The sequence below is a fragment of the Pan paniscus genome, chromosome 13 (assembly GCF_029289425.2).
Source record: "Pan paniscus chromosome 13, NHGRI_mPanPan1-v2.0_pri, whole genome shotgun sequence".
NCBI lineage: Eukaryota > Metazoa > Chordata > Mammalia > Primates > Hominidae > Pan > Pan paniscus.
This window is the reverse complement of record NC_073262.2, coordinates 104,765,519-104,784,142: the sequence shown is the minus strand read 5'-3', so window position 1 is coordinate 104,784,142 and position 18,624 is coordinate 104,765,519. Positions and strand designations below refer to the sequence as shown.

The window sequence follows — 18,624 nt, the reverse complement described above, 5'->3', positions numbered from 1 at the left end:
CAGGCTGGAGTGCAGTGGCACGATCTGGGCTCACTGCAAGCTCCACCTCCCGGGTTCATGCCATTCTCCTGCCTCAGCCTCCCGAGTAGCTGGGACTACAGGTGCCCGCCACCACACCCGGCTAATTTTTTGTATTTTTAGTAGAGACGGGGTTTCACCATGTTAGCCAGGCTGGTCTCGATCTCCTGACCTCGTGATCTGCCCGCCTTGGCCTCCCAAAGTGCTGGGATTACAGGCGTGAGTCACTTTCTTATCTCATTTCCTTAGCAGCTATCACCTTTGAACATGCTACACACTCTGCTTGTGTATTAGGTCTGTTGTCTGTTACCTGTACTATCCTGGAGCAGGGCAGGGATCTTGGTCTGTTTTGTTCACTGATGTATCCCAAATGCCCAGAAACTGCCAAACACATAGTAGATAGCAGGTGCTCAAATATTGGTTAATGAATGGTGACTGTGATGATATTTCCTCCCAGAAAGTACGATTCATAATTCTTTCAGCCCTAAGTGAAGAACTAAACTGTTGCTAAGAATAAAAGGGATAGTTTCACCAGATAAGTCATGGAGTATGGCAATATTTTTTGAATACTCATAACAAATATCTTTTCTTTTGATGTCCAGAATCATTCTTCTTTCTTGTAGTTTTTTTTTCTATAGAGATGGGGTCTCACTATGTTGCCCAGGCTGGGTTGCAGTGGCTATTCACAGGTGTAATCATAGCACACTACATCCTTGAACTCCTGGACTCAAGCGATCCTCCCACCTCAATCTCCTGAGTAGCTGAAATTCCTTCTTATAGTTTTCAGTACCCCATTTTCCTCTGTCAGACATCATTTCTCTTCCCATTCTCAGTCCCTGTGGCTCCAGGGTGGGCCAATGGCATTTCATTTGGGTATGGATAAGTGACCCACATTGGTTTATATTCAGTTCCGGAATGACCTGGGAAATAGAAGCTGGTGGCCAACTTTCCACCCTTGGGGAAGAGCCTATCTAAGAGGAAGCCCCGAAAAGCAGAGCCCAGTCATGGACAGAGACAGATTTTGGGCAAATGCATGACTCTTAATCAAAGCCCCACCTTGTAGAATTGGGATTGGGGCAGCCCAGGGAATTCGGAGGGTGACCCTCATGACCTCCAAAGGCCCTGCCAGTCTATAGCACTAGATAGAGCCACCATCATGCACTCCGCAAGTATTTGGTTTCTTCTGCCCCATTCCTGTCTTTCTCAGTCATTTCTTATCAAAGGCCTGGAATATTTCCTCAAGGGTACTATGAAGGATCTGAGATCCTTCCATGCCAGGCCTGGCTGTGTTCCTGGTCAGTTTCTTTGACTCCATGGCTATTTATTTCCAGTTCAGTAAGTTCTGAGGAGGGCAAAGAATGGGTAGGAAAGGGGCCCTAAACCAGAGGGTGTGCAATGAAAAGTATGGGCCAATTTATGGAGCATTTAATGAGCACCTTCCATGTGTCGGGTACTGTGTTCGATGCTGGGGTGGGAGGGAGTATTGCAAAGATGGACAAATGCCACCCTCACTATAGAAACCCTCAGAACCCTTAACTTGAAATGAAGCTGAGCTTGTGAGATCAATGAACTCTTAGAGAACAGAAAGCAAGGCCAGATATCCAGAAAGGAATTTGCAGTTGACGTCTAAATAGTTAACTCAAGAATCAGTCTTCTCTATAGTAGTAATATCAACTCTACCAAGTGACAGTGGTAAAACAGTAACAATTATTTTAGCTACTGTCAAGATAAAATGAATTATATTTGACTGTTCTATGAGGTGGTTTAAAGTTACTCTTTCTCCTCTCTGTTCCCTGTCCCCCACCACCCAAACCAGACACCCGACTGATTTGTCCCCGCTGGCTGGCTGTGATTACTGTCCTAATTTGTTCTTTCTTCATCTGCTACAAACTGCCTATTTTCTGTCCCTTCTGATAATGCAGGAGCTCTGAGGGACTTCTGAAGCTGTTTTTGTACCATGCAGAAGTGTATTAACTGGAATTCCTGTGTTTGTGTCTATAAAACCCCTCGTCTTCTCAGTGTGAGATCACCTTCAGGAACGGCGTCATGTCGATGTGCAGCTTGCGCGTGTAAAATTCTTTTCTGTTTGAACATATCAGCCCTTTATTTATACAACTTTGAGGCTCTCCTGTCTTCTGAGCTGCTGCCTCCAAGGACTGCTGGGCTCCCTGTGAAGAGAAGCAGAAAGCCCGAACTTTCATATGAATGATATACAGTGCAACAAGGGCTAGTCCAAATCCCCAAATATTTACAGAAGGCAATTTTAAAAATCATTGAAACAATAATACGCAGCAACTATTGTTACTGTTGAAGACACAGAGGACCCTATAGAGAGAAAATAGCCCAAGACTGTTTATTAATTAATACCTACGGAAGTGGAAAAAGGGACCTTCCTAGGTCCCAGGGCTTTAATTATTTAACCCTCACAACAACCCTGTAAGGCAGGTACTGTTACTCCCATTATACAGACAGGAAACCAGGAGGCTCTGGGAGGTTAAGCAACTTGCCCAAAGCCATTAGCTGCTATATGGCAGAGCTAAAATTACCATCTGTTGAAGGCTCCTTTTTAATGAGATCTTTTTGATACTTATATAGTGGCTGAATGGTTATCAAATCTGCTTTGCAGCAAATATGGTTATAGCAAGATTCCAGTTTATTTCCAAGATGACAAAAATGAATTTGATATGTTAGGAAGACTGATTTGAACAAATGTAGCAGAGACAGAAGGAAGAATGAGCTAACAGAGGAGTCTGGGAGGCCCCGGGGGCTCTCCGAGCTTCTGGGCCGTACAAAGGGTGTCACATTTCAGGACACCACAGAATTGGATCTGAAGTTGCCCTCCAGCCCATGCCCCACATTGCAACCTGGCTGCTCCTTCGAAGATGCATACTGGACCATATCACTTCTCTGCTTGAAACCTTCAAAGGCCATTGTCCTCAAGAGGAAGGCCAACTGGCTTACAAGGTTTATAAGCCCTTCCTGCCTGGCCCTGGATGATCTCTCCTGCTTCATTTAGTCATACAACAAATATTTATTGGGTGTCTTTTCTATGCCAGGCAGAGCAGATACGGCAGTGCCCAAAGGGATGAAAAGTCTCCACCGTCATGAAGAGTGCACATCCATTCCACTGAAAGGGAAGACAGAATCATAAGGAAGTGGAACATAAGTACGTCTGAAGGTGGTTTGTGATAGGGAGAAAAATAAAACACAAAGTGGGCTGAGGGAATAGCTGGGGATGGAAGTGGAGGCTGCAGTTTTAAGCAGGGAGTCAAGGAAGGTCCCATGAAAAAGCAATGACTGAGCAAAGCTCTGAAGATGGTGAGGGAAGGTTCTAAGGTCTATCTGCATGAAGTGTTTACTTGGCTATGGGAATAGCAGGTGCAGAGGGCCACATGGGCACCAGCCCTTGAGCTCCCGGAGCAAGACCTTTGTAAGTGTCCTTCCCTCTCCCCTTCTTCTGACTCTTCTTCATCTTTCAAGTATGGCTTCCCTGTGCCCCTGTGACCACCCAGAGCATGAGTACCTCCCATCATTGACCACAATGATTGCTCAGGCTTGTGCAGCCATCTCTCCTCCTCCTCTAGACTGGAAGCCCCCTGAAGGCAGGAACCATGGCTGTTCCATTCCCATTGTCCCAGCAGTTTCTGGCACAGGGTCTGGAAATGAACACACACTTGATACATATTTGCTGAACAAAAGAGTAACTAACAGGTTATGGCCCACCTCAATTCAAAGGAGGAGGGAGCAGTGAAGATACCTTTACAGGAAGTATGTGTTGACTTCCAGAAGACAGTCCTCTAGGTAGCACTGGTTCCTCATTTCCAAAGATAAAATTTATTGTTTTTGGGACAAATTTGCTGGGGTCACATACATTAATATGTCATGAGATCACCCTGAGTGTGGATTTGATAATTTCCATATTTTCTAGGAGACTCTCAGAAGGCCATCTCCCTGGGCAGTCATAAACTCTCCCTCCCATAACATTTATATTACTTTTAAACATTAATGATGAATTAACAACTGGTAAGTCCCCACAAACAGTCATCATTCCAACGAACACCCACACCCTTTTCTTTTGCTTTGAAATGTGGCTAGAGATAAAGATTTTTCTGGATAAACACACATCCAATTTTTTTATCATCTCAGCCACATATCTGATTAGCTTTTCAGGGTGAGACAGTCCCTCTCCATTTCTCGATAAAATGAAAGCATTTGGTCCAAGCTAGACTCAGACAAGGCATTTCAAGCTTTCTAGCCTCCACAATCATGCATGAATCACTGGATAGAATAATAGAAATCAGATGATAATGATTTGAGGGAAATTTCTCCATTATCCCCAAGAGAAGATTTTGTGTTAGACGGGAGAACAAAAGGCATAGTCAAGACCAGTTCCAACGCCTGAAATTACTTTAACTCCTTATTTGGGGCTCAGATTGAAGAGTGGGGAGTTGAGAGGCTTTGAGAAAAGTCTCCCCAAACCACTTGACCTATAAGTCTTTTGATAAAACAATTCTCCTGACCATATGGCTCATCTCCCTAATGTTCAGAGGCCATCAATTCTAGCTTGATGGAATGTTTTGAGTGAAGGCTCTATACCCACTGGAATGTGAAGTACTGTTTTTGCTCATTATGTTCAAGTGTTCTAATGAATGAATGATAGTGAAAGGGGATTTGGGAGATGGGAGGGAAAAAAAGATTAAACATATAAAGAAGAGGTAGTGATGGGAGAAGAAAAAGTCAGAAAATTGAAAGCAGGAAAGAAAGTCGCATGCTAGGTCCGGTGCAGTGGCTCATATCCATAATCTCATCACTTTGGAAGGCTGAGGCAGGAGGATTGCCTGAGTTCAGGAGTTTGAGGCCAACCTGGGCAACACAGTGAGATCCTGTCTTTACAAAAAAATTTAAAGAAAATTAGCTGGGTGTGGTGGTGTGTGCCTGTAGTCCCAGCTACTCAGAAAGCTGAGGTGGTAAGATCCTTGAGCCCAAGAGTTTGAGGCTGCAGTGAGCTATGATTATGCCACTGCACTCCAGCCTGGGCAACAGAGTGAGGCCCTGTCTCTAAAATAAATAAATAAATAAATAAATATAAAAGTAATAACAAATACAAAAATAAAAATGAAAGTCACATGCTTGGTTGGTTTTTCATTTATCCATTAAACTGATATTTATCAAGTGCCTACTATGTGTCAGACAAACAAACACACACATAAGCAAGATGATGCTTTTAGGTGGTGACTAGTCTGTGAAGACAACACAATGGTGCTAGGAGGAAGGGTAATGGGAAGGGGGTGGCCGCTTGGCTTAAATGGTCAGAGGAGGCTGCTCTGAGGAGAGAGCTGGATGACAAGCTGGAGCCAGCCCTGGATGAATCTATCTTTAGCAATCAGGGTAGCTGGTATCTCGGTGGTCTGATTATTTATTTATTGAATTATTTAATTATTATTATTATTTTTTGAGACAGAGTCTTGCTCTGTTGCCCAGGCTGGAGTGCAGTGGCACAATCTTGGCTCACTGCAACCTCTGCCTCCCTGATTCAAGCAATTCTCCTGCTTTAGTCTACCGAGTAGCTGGGACTACAGGTGTGTGCCACCATGCCCGGCTAATTTTTGTATTTTTAGTAGAGATGGGGTTTTGCTATGTTGGCCAGGCTGGTCTTGAACTCCTGACCTCAGGTGGTCCACCCGCCTTGGCCTCTCAAAGTGCTGAGATTACAGGAGTGAGCCACCATGCCTGGCCCTGTGGTCTGATTATTTAGAGGTAAGCAGGGGATCTTTTAAAAGGAAATTGGAATTCCTGATTTCTAGGCCTGTCTGCCCCAGTCTTCTGGGCTCCATTCTTGACCCCATGAGGCACCCCTCTGTTTTCTGAGTGGCAGAGCAATCAAAACTGACACTTGCAGCTCTTGGGTATGTTGAGAGCAAAGACAGAAGAATAAATAGTGATCAGGAGTCAAGGTCTCTAAAGGTACAGGAGAGAGAAGAAAACACAAGGTTAAATGGAAGGGAAGGAAAATGGGGGAACTGAAGAAAGCAGAGATGCCTGAAGGTTTTTTGTTTCTTTTATGTGAATACTTTGGTGGAGATGATTAAAAAACTAATGGAATGGACAGGTGCGGTGGCTTATGCCTGTAATCCCAGGACTGCGGGAGGCTGAGGTGGCTGGATCACTTGAGGCCAGCAGTTCAAGACCAGCCTGGCCAACACAGCAAAACCCATTTCTACTAAAAATACAAAAATTAACCAGGCATGGTGGTGCAAGCCTGTGGTCCCAGCTACTTGGGAGGCTGAGGCATGAGAATTGCTTGAACCCAGGAGGTGAGCGTTATAGTGAGCGGAGATTGCGCCACTGCACTCCAGCCTCGGCGACAGAGCGAGACTCCGTCTCAAAAACAAAAAACAAAAAACAAAAAACAAAAAACAAAAAAACAAACAAAAAACCCCCACACCAAACAAACAAACAAACCAAAAAAACTGATGGAATGGTGAAATGTTTAGCAGAAAAACAGAACCCATCCCTTCACCTATATTGTACTGCAAATACTTTAATATTTTTATGTTCTGCTAAAAACACCTGGAAGCCTTTCTCTTTAGTAAATGAAACAATAAAGATTAACGAGTTAATTTGGTAAAGCTGATTTGAATTGCACAGAAGGCATTGCGTAAATACTTGGCATTTAAAAAGTTATCTGACATTTAAAAGGAGATGACTGTTAATGAATTCAAGAGCTAATCTTATACTCTGACAGAGTGAGCCATGGAAAATCCAGGATTATTATCTTGCTGTAAACACAATGTGATTCAGTTGAGCTATCACACAGAAAAAAGGGAGAGCTATTGGTTGCGTACAAATATCTAGACTTACACACATATATAATATAGCAAAACTTAAAGAGAACATCCATTAAAATTACAGACGCATCTTACTGTTTCCTTTCTTACTCTTGGATTATAATATCTGAGCTACAGACCCAGGGAGAAACCCTTCTCCCCAGTAATTTTTCCTCCTCCTTTCAACTGTTATATTTTAAATGGTCACTACCATGGGTTGGCTTTCCAAACAGACTTTGGGAAGTCTAACCTTAAGAAGGAGATGAAATTCTAAACCCAAGTGGCTGCATCTCCACCCTGGGTCCCACAGAGCCACCAGAGATAAGGATCTGTCCTGTAGGTGTCCCTCGGGCCTTCCTCATTACTTCTCCCACTCCTTTCTAATTGGGGTTCCCCATCTTTGTAGCTGCGGCTTAATGGCTCCAAGAAGAGCGATTGTCCCTCATTAAGGAGGCTGCAACACTCTCACTGTCTAACTCCCTCCCACGCAGCTCACAACTTCATTCTGCCGGAGAACAGGCTGCCAAGAGGCTCCGGGAACCTGCGGGCAAGCTGAGCTGGAGGAAGAAAACAGAAAGGAGGAGGGCCTTTGTAACCAAGATCTGAAATGTGCTGGGGCACACACCCCGCCATTATCTTAACGTTTGAAGAGCGGGTCGGGGGAGCCTTTGCTGAAACCCTTAGGTGGTCTCTCAAGTTGCCACATCAAACCTCTGTGCACACAGGGCATTTGTCGCCTCCTGTGAGTAAACAAAAGGAAGAGTCAGTCCCTCCTCTGACCCCCAGGCTCCCCTCGTTGGCTGATAGTCTGTCCTTCGACTCCCCTTGGTTGGCTCTGAGTCCCAGGGGCACACAGAGATCTGAGAGATTTAGTCACTGGGGGTAGGGGAGAAGGAGGGCTGGGATTCTGAGCTTCCCTGTCCTCCCACCCCCTGCTAGGGTAGGGGAACTAAATCCTGGAAGGGGCCCTTCCTGCAGGAGCAAAGGGCCTGGCAACTTTCCCAGTGTTTGGCCTTCCCGGGCCCTGTTGTTCCTTGCCCATGGCAGCCTACGGACCTAAAAGCGGGCAGTGGGAATGGGGCCAGAGGTGGGGCTGAGTGTACCTGGGACTCCATGGGCTCCCTGAGATGGGACTGCCTAGGAAGGGGATCCGAATGGGCCGGGTGTTGTATACATTGTCAACCTCAGGCTGACTTGGAGGGCACTCTGTCTGTGGCAAGGCCGACCACCCTGGCCACCCCCAAAGTCCTCACTCTGAGGTTCTGTCTCTGTCTAGGTTTCCCTGGCTGGAAGGGAGGAGGCCTCCAGTGTGCAGGAGGTCAGATGGATGCCTGGGATCTCAGCTCAGCAACCCAGCCTGGCCACATAGCCTCTTTCTGAGGAGCAGCAGAACCCCCGAGCCACAGCGGGTTTCCACCCACACAAATGTGCCCAGCAGTCTAGCGCCTGTCACCTGGGCTCATCCTGCTCTTCTTGGCCACGTGAGGTCTGGGCCCACTTTTTACATTCTGCAGGGAATTTGGTGCTGGTGAAATGGGCTGAGTGGGCCGTTTTGCGAGGGCTCCACAAGTAGGCACGGTGGAGACAGTTAGTTTGGTAGCCAAACAAGAGCTTTCTTGTTCTCCGCCTGTCGGGAATTTTGGTCTTCATCTATTTTTTAATGTCCTCAACTTTATAGAAGGAGATTTGACATCCTCCTGAGTGTTTAGCAAATTAGCCGAACAGCTAGCAAACATGAGCCTCGGAAGAGAAACATGGCAACCTCCAGTCTTTGCTCCTGTGAGGGGCTCATTTCGTGACTTTGGCTAAGTCATTCTGTGCCTCAGCTTCCCTACCTAGAAAATGGGGCTAAGCTCATTGTTCTCTTCCAGGAAATTCTGAATGAAACTCTGGACACTTTCATTCCAGAGCTTCTACTATAAGTAAATCTTAGCTGTGAGTTCTAATTGCTATTGTCTTCAACATTATTACCTGCTTTGTTGATACAACAGAATCACTGTTTATCTGGCTCAGCAGGAGCTGGAGGAGAAAAATTTCAAGCCAAAATAGTGATCTCTTCTGCCCCAAGGGAGGTAGAAGCCAGCTTTTTCTGTGAGGGAGTGGCTAGCTGTATTCAGGCCGGAACTGTGCCTGTGTTTGAGAGATGACACATTCTATTTTAGACTGGGAGATGGGATGTCGAGGGGTGAAAGGTGGGAAATCTGAACAACTCCTCAGCTCCTTCTAACTCAAAACTTGAACTCAAAACTGTGTGACTTCCTTGTTTTGTTGGGTCTGGTGGGACTTTTGCAATCTGACAACTGACAGACAGGGAATCTCAACTTGCAAACTGATTCCACTGTGAAAAGGTCATTTTTAAATCAGTCGATTTTTACTAGGAAAAAAAAAATGGTGTTTTGATTCCCAGACTCGCCCATAAAAGTTTAACCCAAATTCAGCCGGACTATGGAGTTGCAGTAGTCCTGGTCATGCGTGACAGCAGAAGGCTGGAAGAAGAGAAAGAAAAATGTCCTTTCTTTTACTTTCCTGGCCCTCCACACTTTCCTGACCCCTTCCCCTCCACTGGGCTCTTCTGTCCTCCGACCTCTACATTTTCCTCTGCAGCCCTGTGCTGTGGGCCATGGTGCCCTGCTGACACAGTGCTGCTGGCCCCCAAATTCCCTGCCTCCCCTCTGCCCCTAGACCTTCAGCTGTGCTCCCTTAGGTATATGGCGAAAGCAATTAAGAAACTTTCACAAAGAGGTATGAGGAACCCAAAATAATCTCTAATGGTTAGAATTTTAAACAGTGAAACACTGTGAACACTCCAGAAGGCATGGAGGATATCTGGGAGGCAGAGAGAGGGATGCTTGAATTGGGGGTTGGGGATGGGAAAGGGAGGAACAATTGGTAGATTGACTCATTGTCCTCCTTTAAATTATTCCTGCTTTTCAAGCTTCTCCTTTTCCATGTCTAAACCTTTAGATTGTATACAAGCTCCAAGTTCTGTTTTATAATGGCTTTCAAGGAAAGGGACAGGGGAGTACAACAGTAATGATTATAATGTATTGGGGGCTGCCTACTGCCAAGCATTGTGTGAATCCCTTTCAATATGTTTCATCTCATCCTCATCATGATCGCATGAGGGAAATATTATTACCCTATGAGGAAACTGTGCCTCAGAGAGGTTAAATAGCCTGCCTAAAGCCACACAGCCTATAAGGAAGAAGTTGGGATTTATTTTATTTTATTCATTTTTGAGACAGAGTCTTGCTCTGTCACTCAGACTGGAGTGCGGTCGTATGATCATGGCTCACTGCAGCCTTGACCTCCCAGGCTCAAGCAATCCTCCTGCCTCAGCCTCCTGAGTAGCTGGGACTACAGATATGCACCAACACACCTGGCTTTTTTTTTTTTTTTTTTTTGAGATGGAGTCTTGCTCTGTCACCCAGGCTGGAGTGCAGTGGCGCAATCTCAGCTTACTGCAACCTCCACCTCCTGGGTTCAAGAGATTCTTCTGCCTCAGGCTCCCGAGTATCTGGGACTACAGGTGAGTGCTACCACACCTGGCTAATTTTTTGTATTTTTAGTAGAGACAGGGTTTCACTTCGTTAGCCAGGATGGTCTCCATCTCCTGACCTCGTAATCCACCCACCTCAGCCTCCCAAAGTTCTGGGATTACAGGCGTGAGCCACTGCACCCGGCTGCTACTTTTTTATAGAGATGGGGTCTCACTTTGTTGCCCAGGCTGGTCTCAAACTCCTGAGCTCAAGTAATCCTCCAGCCTTGGTCTCCCAAAGTGCTGGGATTATGGATGTGAGCCACCACTCCTGGCCTAGAAGTTGGGATTTAAATGCAGCTTTATTGGATTTCCAAATGACTAGGCCTCTTTAAAGTGCGGTTCATGTGTGAAAGGGGCCCTATTAGTCCTGACATCTATTTCCTTATCTGTAAACAGGGATAATAACTGTACCAACTACATGGGGATGTTGTAAGGATGAGATAGTCCTAAACCCTGTGCATAGTAAAACTCAAAAACATTGGCTGTTTTTACCATTTAAAAAGACCCTCTTGGCCAGGCGGGTGGCTCAAGCCTGTAATCCCAGCACTTTGGGAGGCCGAGGTGGGTGGATCACCTGAGGTCAGGAGTTCAAGACCAGCCTGGTCAACATGGCGAAACCCCGACTCTACTAAAACTACAAAAATTAGCCGGGTGTGGTGACGGGCGCCTGTAATCCCAGCTACTTGGGAGGCTGAGGCAGGAGAATCACTTGAACCCTGGAGGCAGAGGTTGCAGTGGGCCGAGACTGTACCACTGCACTCCAGCCTGGGCAACAGAGTGAGACTCCATCTCAAAAAAAAAAAAAAAAAAAGACCCTCTCAAGAGAATGGGGAGATAATTGCTAAAGCTTGTGATAGGTATGTGGAGGTTCATCATACTATTCTTTTACATATGTTTGAAATTTTTCATAATACAAAGAAAAAAGGAAAAAAATTAACTACGCAGATATTATGTGTCACTAGCAGCCAAGACGTCAATTAATACAGACTTATTGGAATAAATGATAGTTGCAGTGAAAACTCAGCAAATAAAAGCCTTCCTTTTGTAATTAAAAACAAACCCCTCTCAGGAAATTAGCCTTAAATTGTCTAGGGCGTTTTGGGGCAGACAAAGTAATCCTGTGGGTAAGGTTGAACCAGAAGATGAAGTTTGCTTAGATCTTCAAAAAGCCTTTGAATAAAGTTCCACAACCAAAGCTATTTACAAAACCAGAGGGGTGGGGAGAGAGAGAAGGGAGAGTGAGCACAGGCATGGAAATAGGTGAACGTTGGCAGTGTCTTGGAAAAGACAGCTGACTTTAGAAACAAGAAACAAAGGCAGGGTAGGGAGTCAAGAGCACTTCTCTTGATGGGGAAATGCAGAAGCAAATTCTCTTAGGCATTGGTGTGGAGACCAATCTTACTTGTCAGCCTCAGAGAGATCTCCAAGAAGGATGCCTAGTGACATCCCCGAGTCTGCACATGACCCAAAGCTTTTCCAGAGAAGGAAAAACCAAATCATAATGACCAATGGCAGGAAATGCCCAGAGATTGTGTGAGTTGTGGGGAAAATATCAGTTGAACTTCCATCTCATTATCACTGAAAATAAAACAAGTGCAATCTCTGAATTCTACTTAGAGGAGATAGGCTTTTTCTATTCAGAACATGGATCTTAATGTTAATGACAGGTTTAGTTTCACTTTGTTGCCCTGGCTAGTTTCGAACTTCTGGTTTCAAGTGATCTGCCCACCTTGGCCTCCCAAAGTGCTGGGATTACAGGTGTGAGCCACTGCGCCCGGCCTGTTGATTTATTTTTGAGTGGCTCCCATGTACCAGGAACTGTGCCAGACACAAAGGATACAAAGGCAGATAACAGCCTTATAGAAGGCAGGGTAGGGTATGGCTTAAAAGGACACTGAAATAAAAGGTTACGTTTGTACCCTTGTACAAAACATAGTGTGTCTACAGGTGTTTTATCTTTTGTTTTTTTTCGTGTGCGTGTTGCTTTTTGGTCCTGAAAGAGGAGAGCTGACGGGGATATGAACACCATCTGTGAAACCACCAAGGAAACAGATGGAGGTAAACACAGGTTTATTCAAACCAAATCCTAGTATGCTAGAATTACAGGCTACTCTTTGAAATCCAAAAGAGATAAACTTAGGATACATAAGATTAAATATGAATTTATACTGTTGTAAACTTATGAAACCTGAACTCAAGAGATAGTATAGGTTGAAACAGAAGTGAAGAAAGGGATATAACACCAATTTAACAGGATTTTTAGGATACTATCAAAGTTCTAAGCCCCACAAAGCAACAAAACAAAACCCAAGATAAGGCATGTGAGAAAGGATGTTTGTTCTCCCTAGCCTGGAAATAGTTTAAACAAAGGGAGAAAAGTGACAATGTGAAAACTGGTGAGATGCTTTCTTTCTTATTTTAAACAAAGAGATGCAATCATTTTTGGGAAATCTAATTAAGGTTTGAGCTTGTACTTTGATACTCTTTACTGACAACCTCTGCCCTGACAGCTCTATAAACAAGTGGGCTCAGTGCCCCTCTTTTCCCAAGCTTACATAGATGGATCTGGATGGATGAGAGTTTTATGCTCTGAGTTCCAATTTTTCAGAAAGATGAATTCATTGTCCCCCAAAGTCTAGAGTTAGAGGGATAAAATGCCAAAAAGGGATTGAGATCCTTAAAAAGAGAATGCTGATGACTCTATTCAATAAACTAATAAAAACCTGATTAATGTTAAATATTTTAAACCAATGATAATTTGCTAAAAAATAATGGTGCTATGGTGTTGACCCTGTTCAGCTTGCTGAATACTTGTGGTATACACTGAGTCCGAGATTATTTTATGCTAGACTTGAATAAAACCAGCTCTCCTCATGATCTGTCTTTCCTTATAGGTAGAATTTAGAAAAAGGCAAAACAATGAAAAAAAAAAAAAGCCCAGGAAAACAAATAACATAATCCACCTTGATTTCAAGTTAGCATGACAGCACTTTTTTCATGCATTATTTGCAAGTCTTTTCCGAATAGATACATTTTTTTTTTTTTACATAGTTGCAGTCATAGTTGACTTATTTTGATTTCCACTTTTAAAATGTTAAATCAGGCTGGGCACGGTGGCTCACGCCTGTCATCCTAGCACTTTGGGAGGCCAAGGCGGGTGGATTGCCTGAGCTCAGGAGTTCGAGACCAGGCTGGGCAACACAGTGAAACCCTGTCTCTACTAAAATACAAAAAAATTAGCTGGGAGTGGTGGCATGATCCTATAATTCCAGTTACTTGGGAGGCTGAGGTAAGAGAATTGCTTGAACCCTGGAGGTGGAGGTTGCAGTGAGCCGAGATTGTGCCATTGCATTCCAGCCTGGGTGACAGAGCAAGACTCTATCTCAAAAAGAAAAAAAAAAAAAAAATTAAACCAGTGGTTGTCAATTGGAGGTGATTTCGCTCCCCAGTGGGCATTTGACAGGGTCTGGAAACATTTTTGATTGTCACAACTGGGGAGGGTTGTGCTACTGGCATCTAGTATACTGCTTAACATCCTACAATCAACGGGAAAGTTCCCCACAACAAAGACTATCTGGTCCAAAATGTCAGTGATGTTGCCTGTTAGTTAAACATTAGTATTAAATCTCAGTTTCTAGTACGAACAATCATTCTTTTTTAATGCTTGAAGTAAACCCTTCACTGAGGGTGAAACTGCCATTGCCAAATTATAACTGAGACAGTGAAACAGATCTGACCTAACCAACTCCATCTTGATTCTAACCTCCAGGCTGTCCTTGTTCATTCCTGGGTGTAGGCTGAACTAACTTTGGGAGGAACTTAGTTTACAGTTTAGCTTTGAAACAAAGACAATAACAGCCCTTTCCCAAAACAAGCCCCCTTCCTACTTGTGAACCAGACTGCCTTTGCAGGACTAACAAATTAGCCACAAAATTAGAAATTATGGTTTAGGAGTCATGCGGCTGGAGGCCACAAGATTCTAAACCGCCACAAGATTCTAAACCTCCCCAAAATCATTTCTCTGATGTTACACTCTTAGGCTGTTTCCAGATTTTCTCTGTTATAGATAATGCTGCAATGGACATCTTCACTGACTTTTTTCTTTTTTTCTGTTGAATTATTTCCTTAGGATAAATTCCAGGAAGTCAGAAATACATAATCAATGGATATTTCATGTTTTTCATGTTTCATGAGTTATATTGCCATTTTACTTTACAAAGGGATTGAACCAAGACTGTGTTCCACCAGAAGTGTATAAGTATACCAGTTTTACCAAAACTCTGGCAGCCCTGGGTGTTACCATTTAAAAAGAGTAAGAGAAGGCACAACTCTCAGATATAAGATGGTACTTACAGTTTGCCTCAATATGCATATAAATTGTTAATCAAGATGAATGATTTTTTTCATATTTATTTTCTGTTACTCCTTTTTGGATATGAATTGTTTCTGTCTTTTGTTTATTTTTCTCCTGGTTCTCAATGATTTTCTTTTAAAATTGGAGGTAATCTTTACTGAGTATAGATGGTAAAGTTAATGAAACTGTTTTACTTTTTTTTCTAGTTTTACTTCCTCCCACCACTGTCTAGCTATATTAATATTTCCTCTTGAAATTTTCATTTATAATTTTAATACTCTTTTTAGGTGCTGGTCACCTTACCCAACCTGCGGCCTCTACACAGAGAGGCCTTGGGGGAGAGGAAAAGCTTCTCCAGTGATTGATGTCAGCAGCTCACCGAGGTAAGAGCAATACTCTGTCTCTGAAAGTATCCCGGGAACTAATTTCCCTTAATCAAATGAAGGGCCTTAGGAGGAGCCACGAGGCAGAAATGAAAATAAATCTGAAGAATACCAAATTCTGTGAGGAGTTTGAAAGACCTGCATTAAAAAAGGGCACTGTACCTTCAGGACTGCAGCTCTGGCAATGTTCCATATGCAGCTATTAATATGCAAAAAATGCCTTCATAAATACTTGATTCTGTTCACAGTGGGGAAGCAGTTCATTTGAAAGAGGAAATGGGAGCTTGGAGTTGAAACATGTCTGGTTGTCTCCTTTTTCTTTTTTCATTGCTCTCTTTTCATCTCCACATTTCCCCTTGTAGTTTTCTTACCCCTGCCCCCACCACCTCACCCCCTCTTCCAACTCCTAGGAAGTTGCTGATATCAGTTGCTACTCTCATTTCTTTTGATGGATTCGCTGCCTAGGCCCCGCTCCTTGGGTCAGGTGTGGAAGGGGTGCCTTGGGAACAATTCCCACCATTTGCCATCCTCATCGTGTGTTGGAGGAAGGAGCCTAACCCTTTCTGCTCCCACTGCAGCTCGGACAGCCTCTGAGGAGACAAGGTGAAGGCTCTCCCATCACAGCGGCAGGGCCTCTGCAGAAGCCTCCAGCCCAGGGAACGCCGTCACCCCAGCCTCTGCAGAGCACCCTGTGGCTTTCTCTCCAACCCACACGCCAGAGATTGTTTTCAAAATCTAGGTCTGCGACTTCTCATTAGAGGGTGGTAATACCAGAATATCCACCTTTGGCATGTCTTCCCCTCGCTCAGCTAGCAGGGTGATAAAAGTACAAATCTTTCATGTGACTGAACCCCTAATAGGGTCAGATCCCAAGGAAGGGAGGGAGGGGGGAGCCAGTGGGGGAACTGATGGAAAGGAACGGTGCTGCTAAGATCAGTATTGTGATGTCCTCTGCTTCAGGGTGGGAAAGGCCACAGGGAAGGAATCCCCTGGATTGCCAGTGGCCCATCAAGGTAGGGAACTGAAATCAGCTGGACAGAAATTTGTTCTAAATGTGTTCCAGATGCTTTATAATAAACATGAAATTAGTCATTGCCATGGAGTAGGCTGAGGAAGTAGTTAAAACTGAAGTCAGTGATTAATCTAATAAGAGGCCATTAGCCTCGAGAAGTAAGCGGGGGTGCAGGAGGCCAGGAAGTCACCCCCACCTCCCTCCCACCCTGTTTTCTCTGTGTTTGGGGCTGGTGGGGCTCCCTAGACTTCTCCTCAGATGCCCTTTCTTTCCAGGGCTGCTTCTAAAGGAATTGGGACTACTGCGACTTGGACAAACCAATGGGTTCTGGTGGGAGCCACCCCATCATTTCACAAAGGACGCAGGTGCATGGGCTTCTCAGGGAGCTGACTTTCCACAGCCTCACGGGGGGAACCAGGATGAGAGTTTAAGACCCCTCGCTCTGGTGTTCCTTCTTCTGACTGCAAAGTTAATAATTCAACCTAGGATTTAATTTGACATGGTTGAGCCCCTCTTTCTTTTTTTTTGAGACGGAGTCTTGCTCTGTTGCCCAGGCTGGAGTGCAATGGAGTGATCTTGGCTCATTGCAACCTCCATCTTCTGCATTCAAGCGATTCTCCTGCCTCAGCCTCCCGAGTAGCTGGGATTACAGATGTGCGCCACCATGCCCAGCTAATTTTTGTATTTTTAGTAGAGACGGGGTTTCACCATGTTGGCCAGGCTGGTCTTGAACTCCTGACCTCGTGATCCGCCCACCTTGGCCTCCCAAAGTGCTGGGATTACAGGCGTGAGCCACTGCACCTGGCTGAGCCTCTCTTTCATTGCAGGTGATAGTAGGTCTTTTGGAATAGAACCGTGGGGCTGTGTGAATTTGGGGTGTGTTTAGGGTATGTGAGGCCTTTGCATGGCCTTTGGGTTGCAGAATTATCAAAATATACCATATTATGTTTTCCTTAGTCACACACTCTTTCAAAAACTCTGTCTCTAGATCCCTTAAATGGGATGTCTGCAAAGTGGGCATTTAAAATATGCAAATGTTGGTTCTGCAGCTCCTTGGCAGCAGGGAGGAGCTGCTCAGCTGCGTTTCACCTCAGTGGAGGCCTGACCCAGGCCTAGGGTTGTCACAGAGAGTTCAGGTCCTACCTCAGAGCCCAGCTCAGGCACGCACATGAAAGCAAACCCGTTTCTTTATCACTATGTATAATGAGTGCTGGGGAAGAAGAGATAGCTAGGCTGTGGCAGGAAGGAAGGTGGACAGAATGGAGAAATCAAGATCATGGCCTGGAGGTGTCACACAGTAGGATGAGACCTGGGAGTCCCCTGGAGCTGCATGTGCTGCCTCTGCCTCAGGTTCTCCGAGGCCCTGGATTCAGTTCTAGGAATTCCCGAGTTGTCTCTCTAGAGAGAATTTGGAGACAGTTCCAGCTTCAAAGCTTCCAAGGAAGGAACAAACTTATAAATATTTGTGAACATATGTCCTTGAACCACTAATAGATATTCTTTTTTTTTTTTTTTTTTTTCCTGAGACAGGGTCTCGCTCTGGATTCTGGCTGCAGCATGATCTCAGCTCACTGCAACCTCCAACTCCCAGGTTCAAGCGATTTTCCTGCCTCAGCCTCCCAAGTAGCTGGGACCACAGGTGCATGCCACCACACCCGGCTAATTTTTGTATTTTTAGTAGACACGGGGTTTCACCGCGTTGGCCAGGCTGGTCTCGAACTCCTGACCTCAGGTGATCTGCCTGCCTCAGCCTCACAAAGTGCTGGGATTGCAGGCATGAGCCACTGTGACCGGCCCGCTAATAGAAATTCTTAATGTATCTAGATGAAGCACCATCCTCCTTTCTTCATGATTACCTTTGCACTTTGTTTTTCTTAATTGCTAATGTTTATCTCTAATTACGAATTACTAATTTTACGAATGAAAACTAGTGCCTACTGCCTCACTGGATGCCACCTTTCTGTGTTCCCTTATTCCCTTTCTGACTTTGTAGAAGTCAGGGAAAGACCTTGAGCTTATTCACACAAGTAAAGAGCCAAATAATACAGTCCAAGTTAAGACATTCCAAGTCTAAGAGTAAAGGAACCTCTGTGATTTCATAGTCTACTTGTCTCATTTTACTGATTAGGCAAATGAGGCCCAGAGAGGTAAAGAGTCTCACTGAGGGGCACACAGCAAGCTGAAACAAGAACCCAAGAGTTGTGACTCCCAGTGTCATCCTCATTCAGAGTCAATACTATACCTGCTTCTCTGTTGTTTGGGTCAACGGTGAGGTTTCATAAAGGTTCATGTGAAGATTGGCTCTAGGTTCAGTGTTTGCTGTAGTGAAAATCAAAGAGGAAAAAAGATCAAGGTGGTCAGATCTGGATCTCATGACTTTTTATATATACCATACACACACACACACCTAGTTCATATGTATGTAAGATTATAAGCACATATACACCCATGGCATTCATAATTTACTCACCAAAAAACACCTGTAACCT

General features: G+C 44.6%; 1 protein-coding gene across 5 annotated transcripts in view; it reads right to left on the bottom strand.

The window, feature by feature from the left end:
• The window catches only part of KIAA2012 (KIAA2012 ortholog), a 131,787-nt gene that overhangs the window by 46,536 nt on the left and 66,627 nt on the right, over positions 1 to 18,624 (bottom strand). For all 5 annotated transcript variants that reach the window (XM_055108967.2, XM_034954811.3, XM_055108966.2 and 2 more), the window contains exons 13-14: positions 18,378 to 18,454; positions 2,049 to 2,186 (exon numbers count right to left, since the gene is read on the bottom strand). In XM_055108967.2, coding sequence (XP_054964942.1) covers positions 2,049 to 2,186; positions 18,378 to 18,454 — 215 coding nt within the window. The remainder of the gene's footprint in view (positions 1 to 2,048; positions 2,187 to 18,377; positions 18,455 to 18,624) is intronic.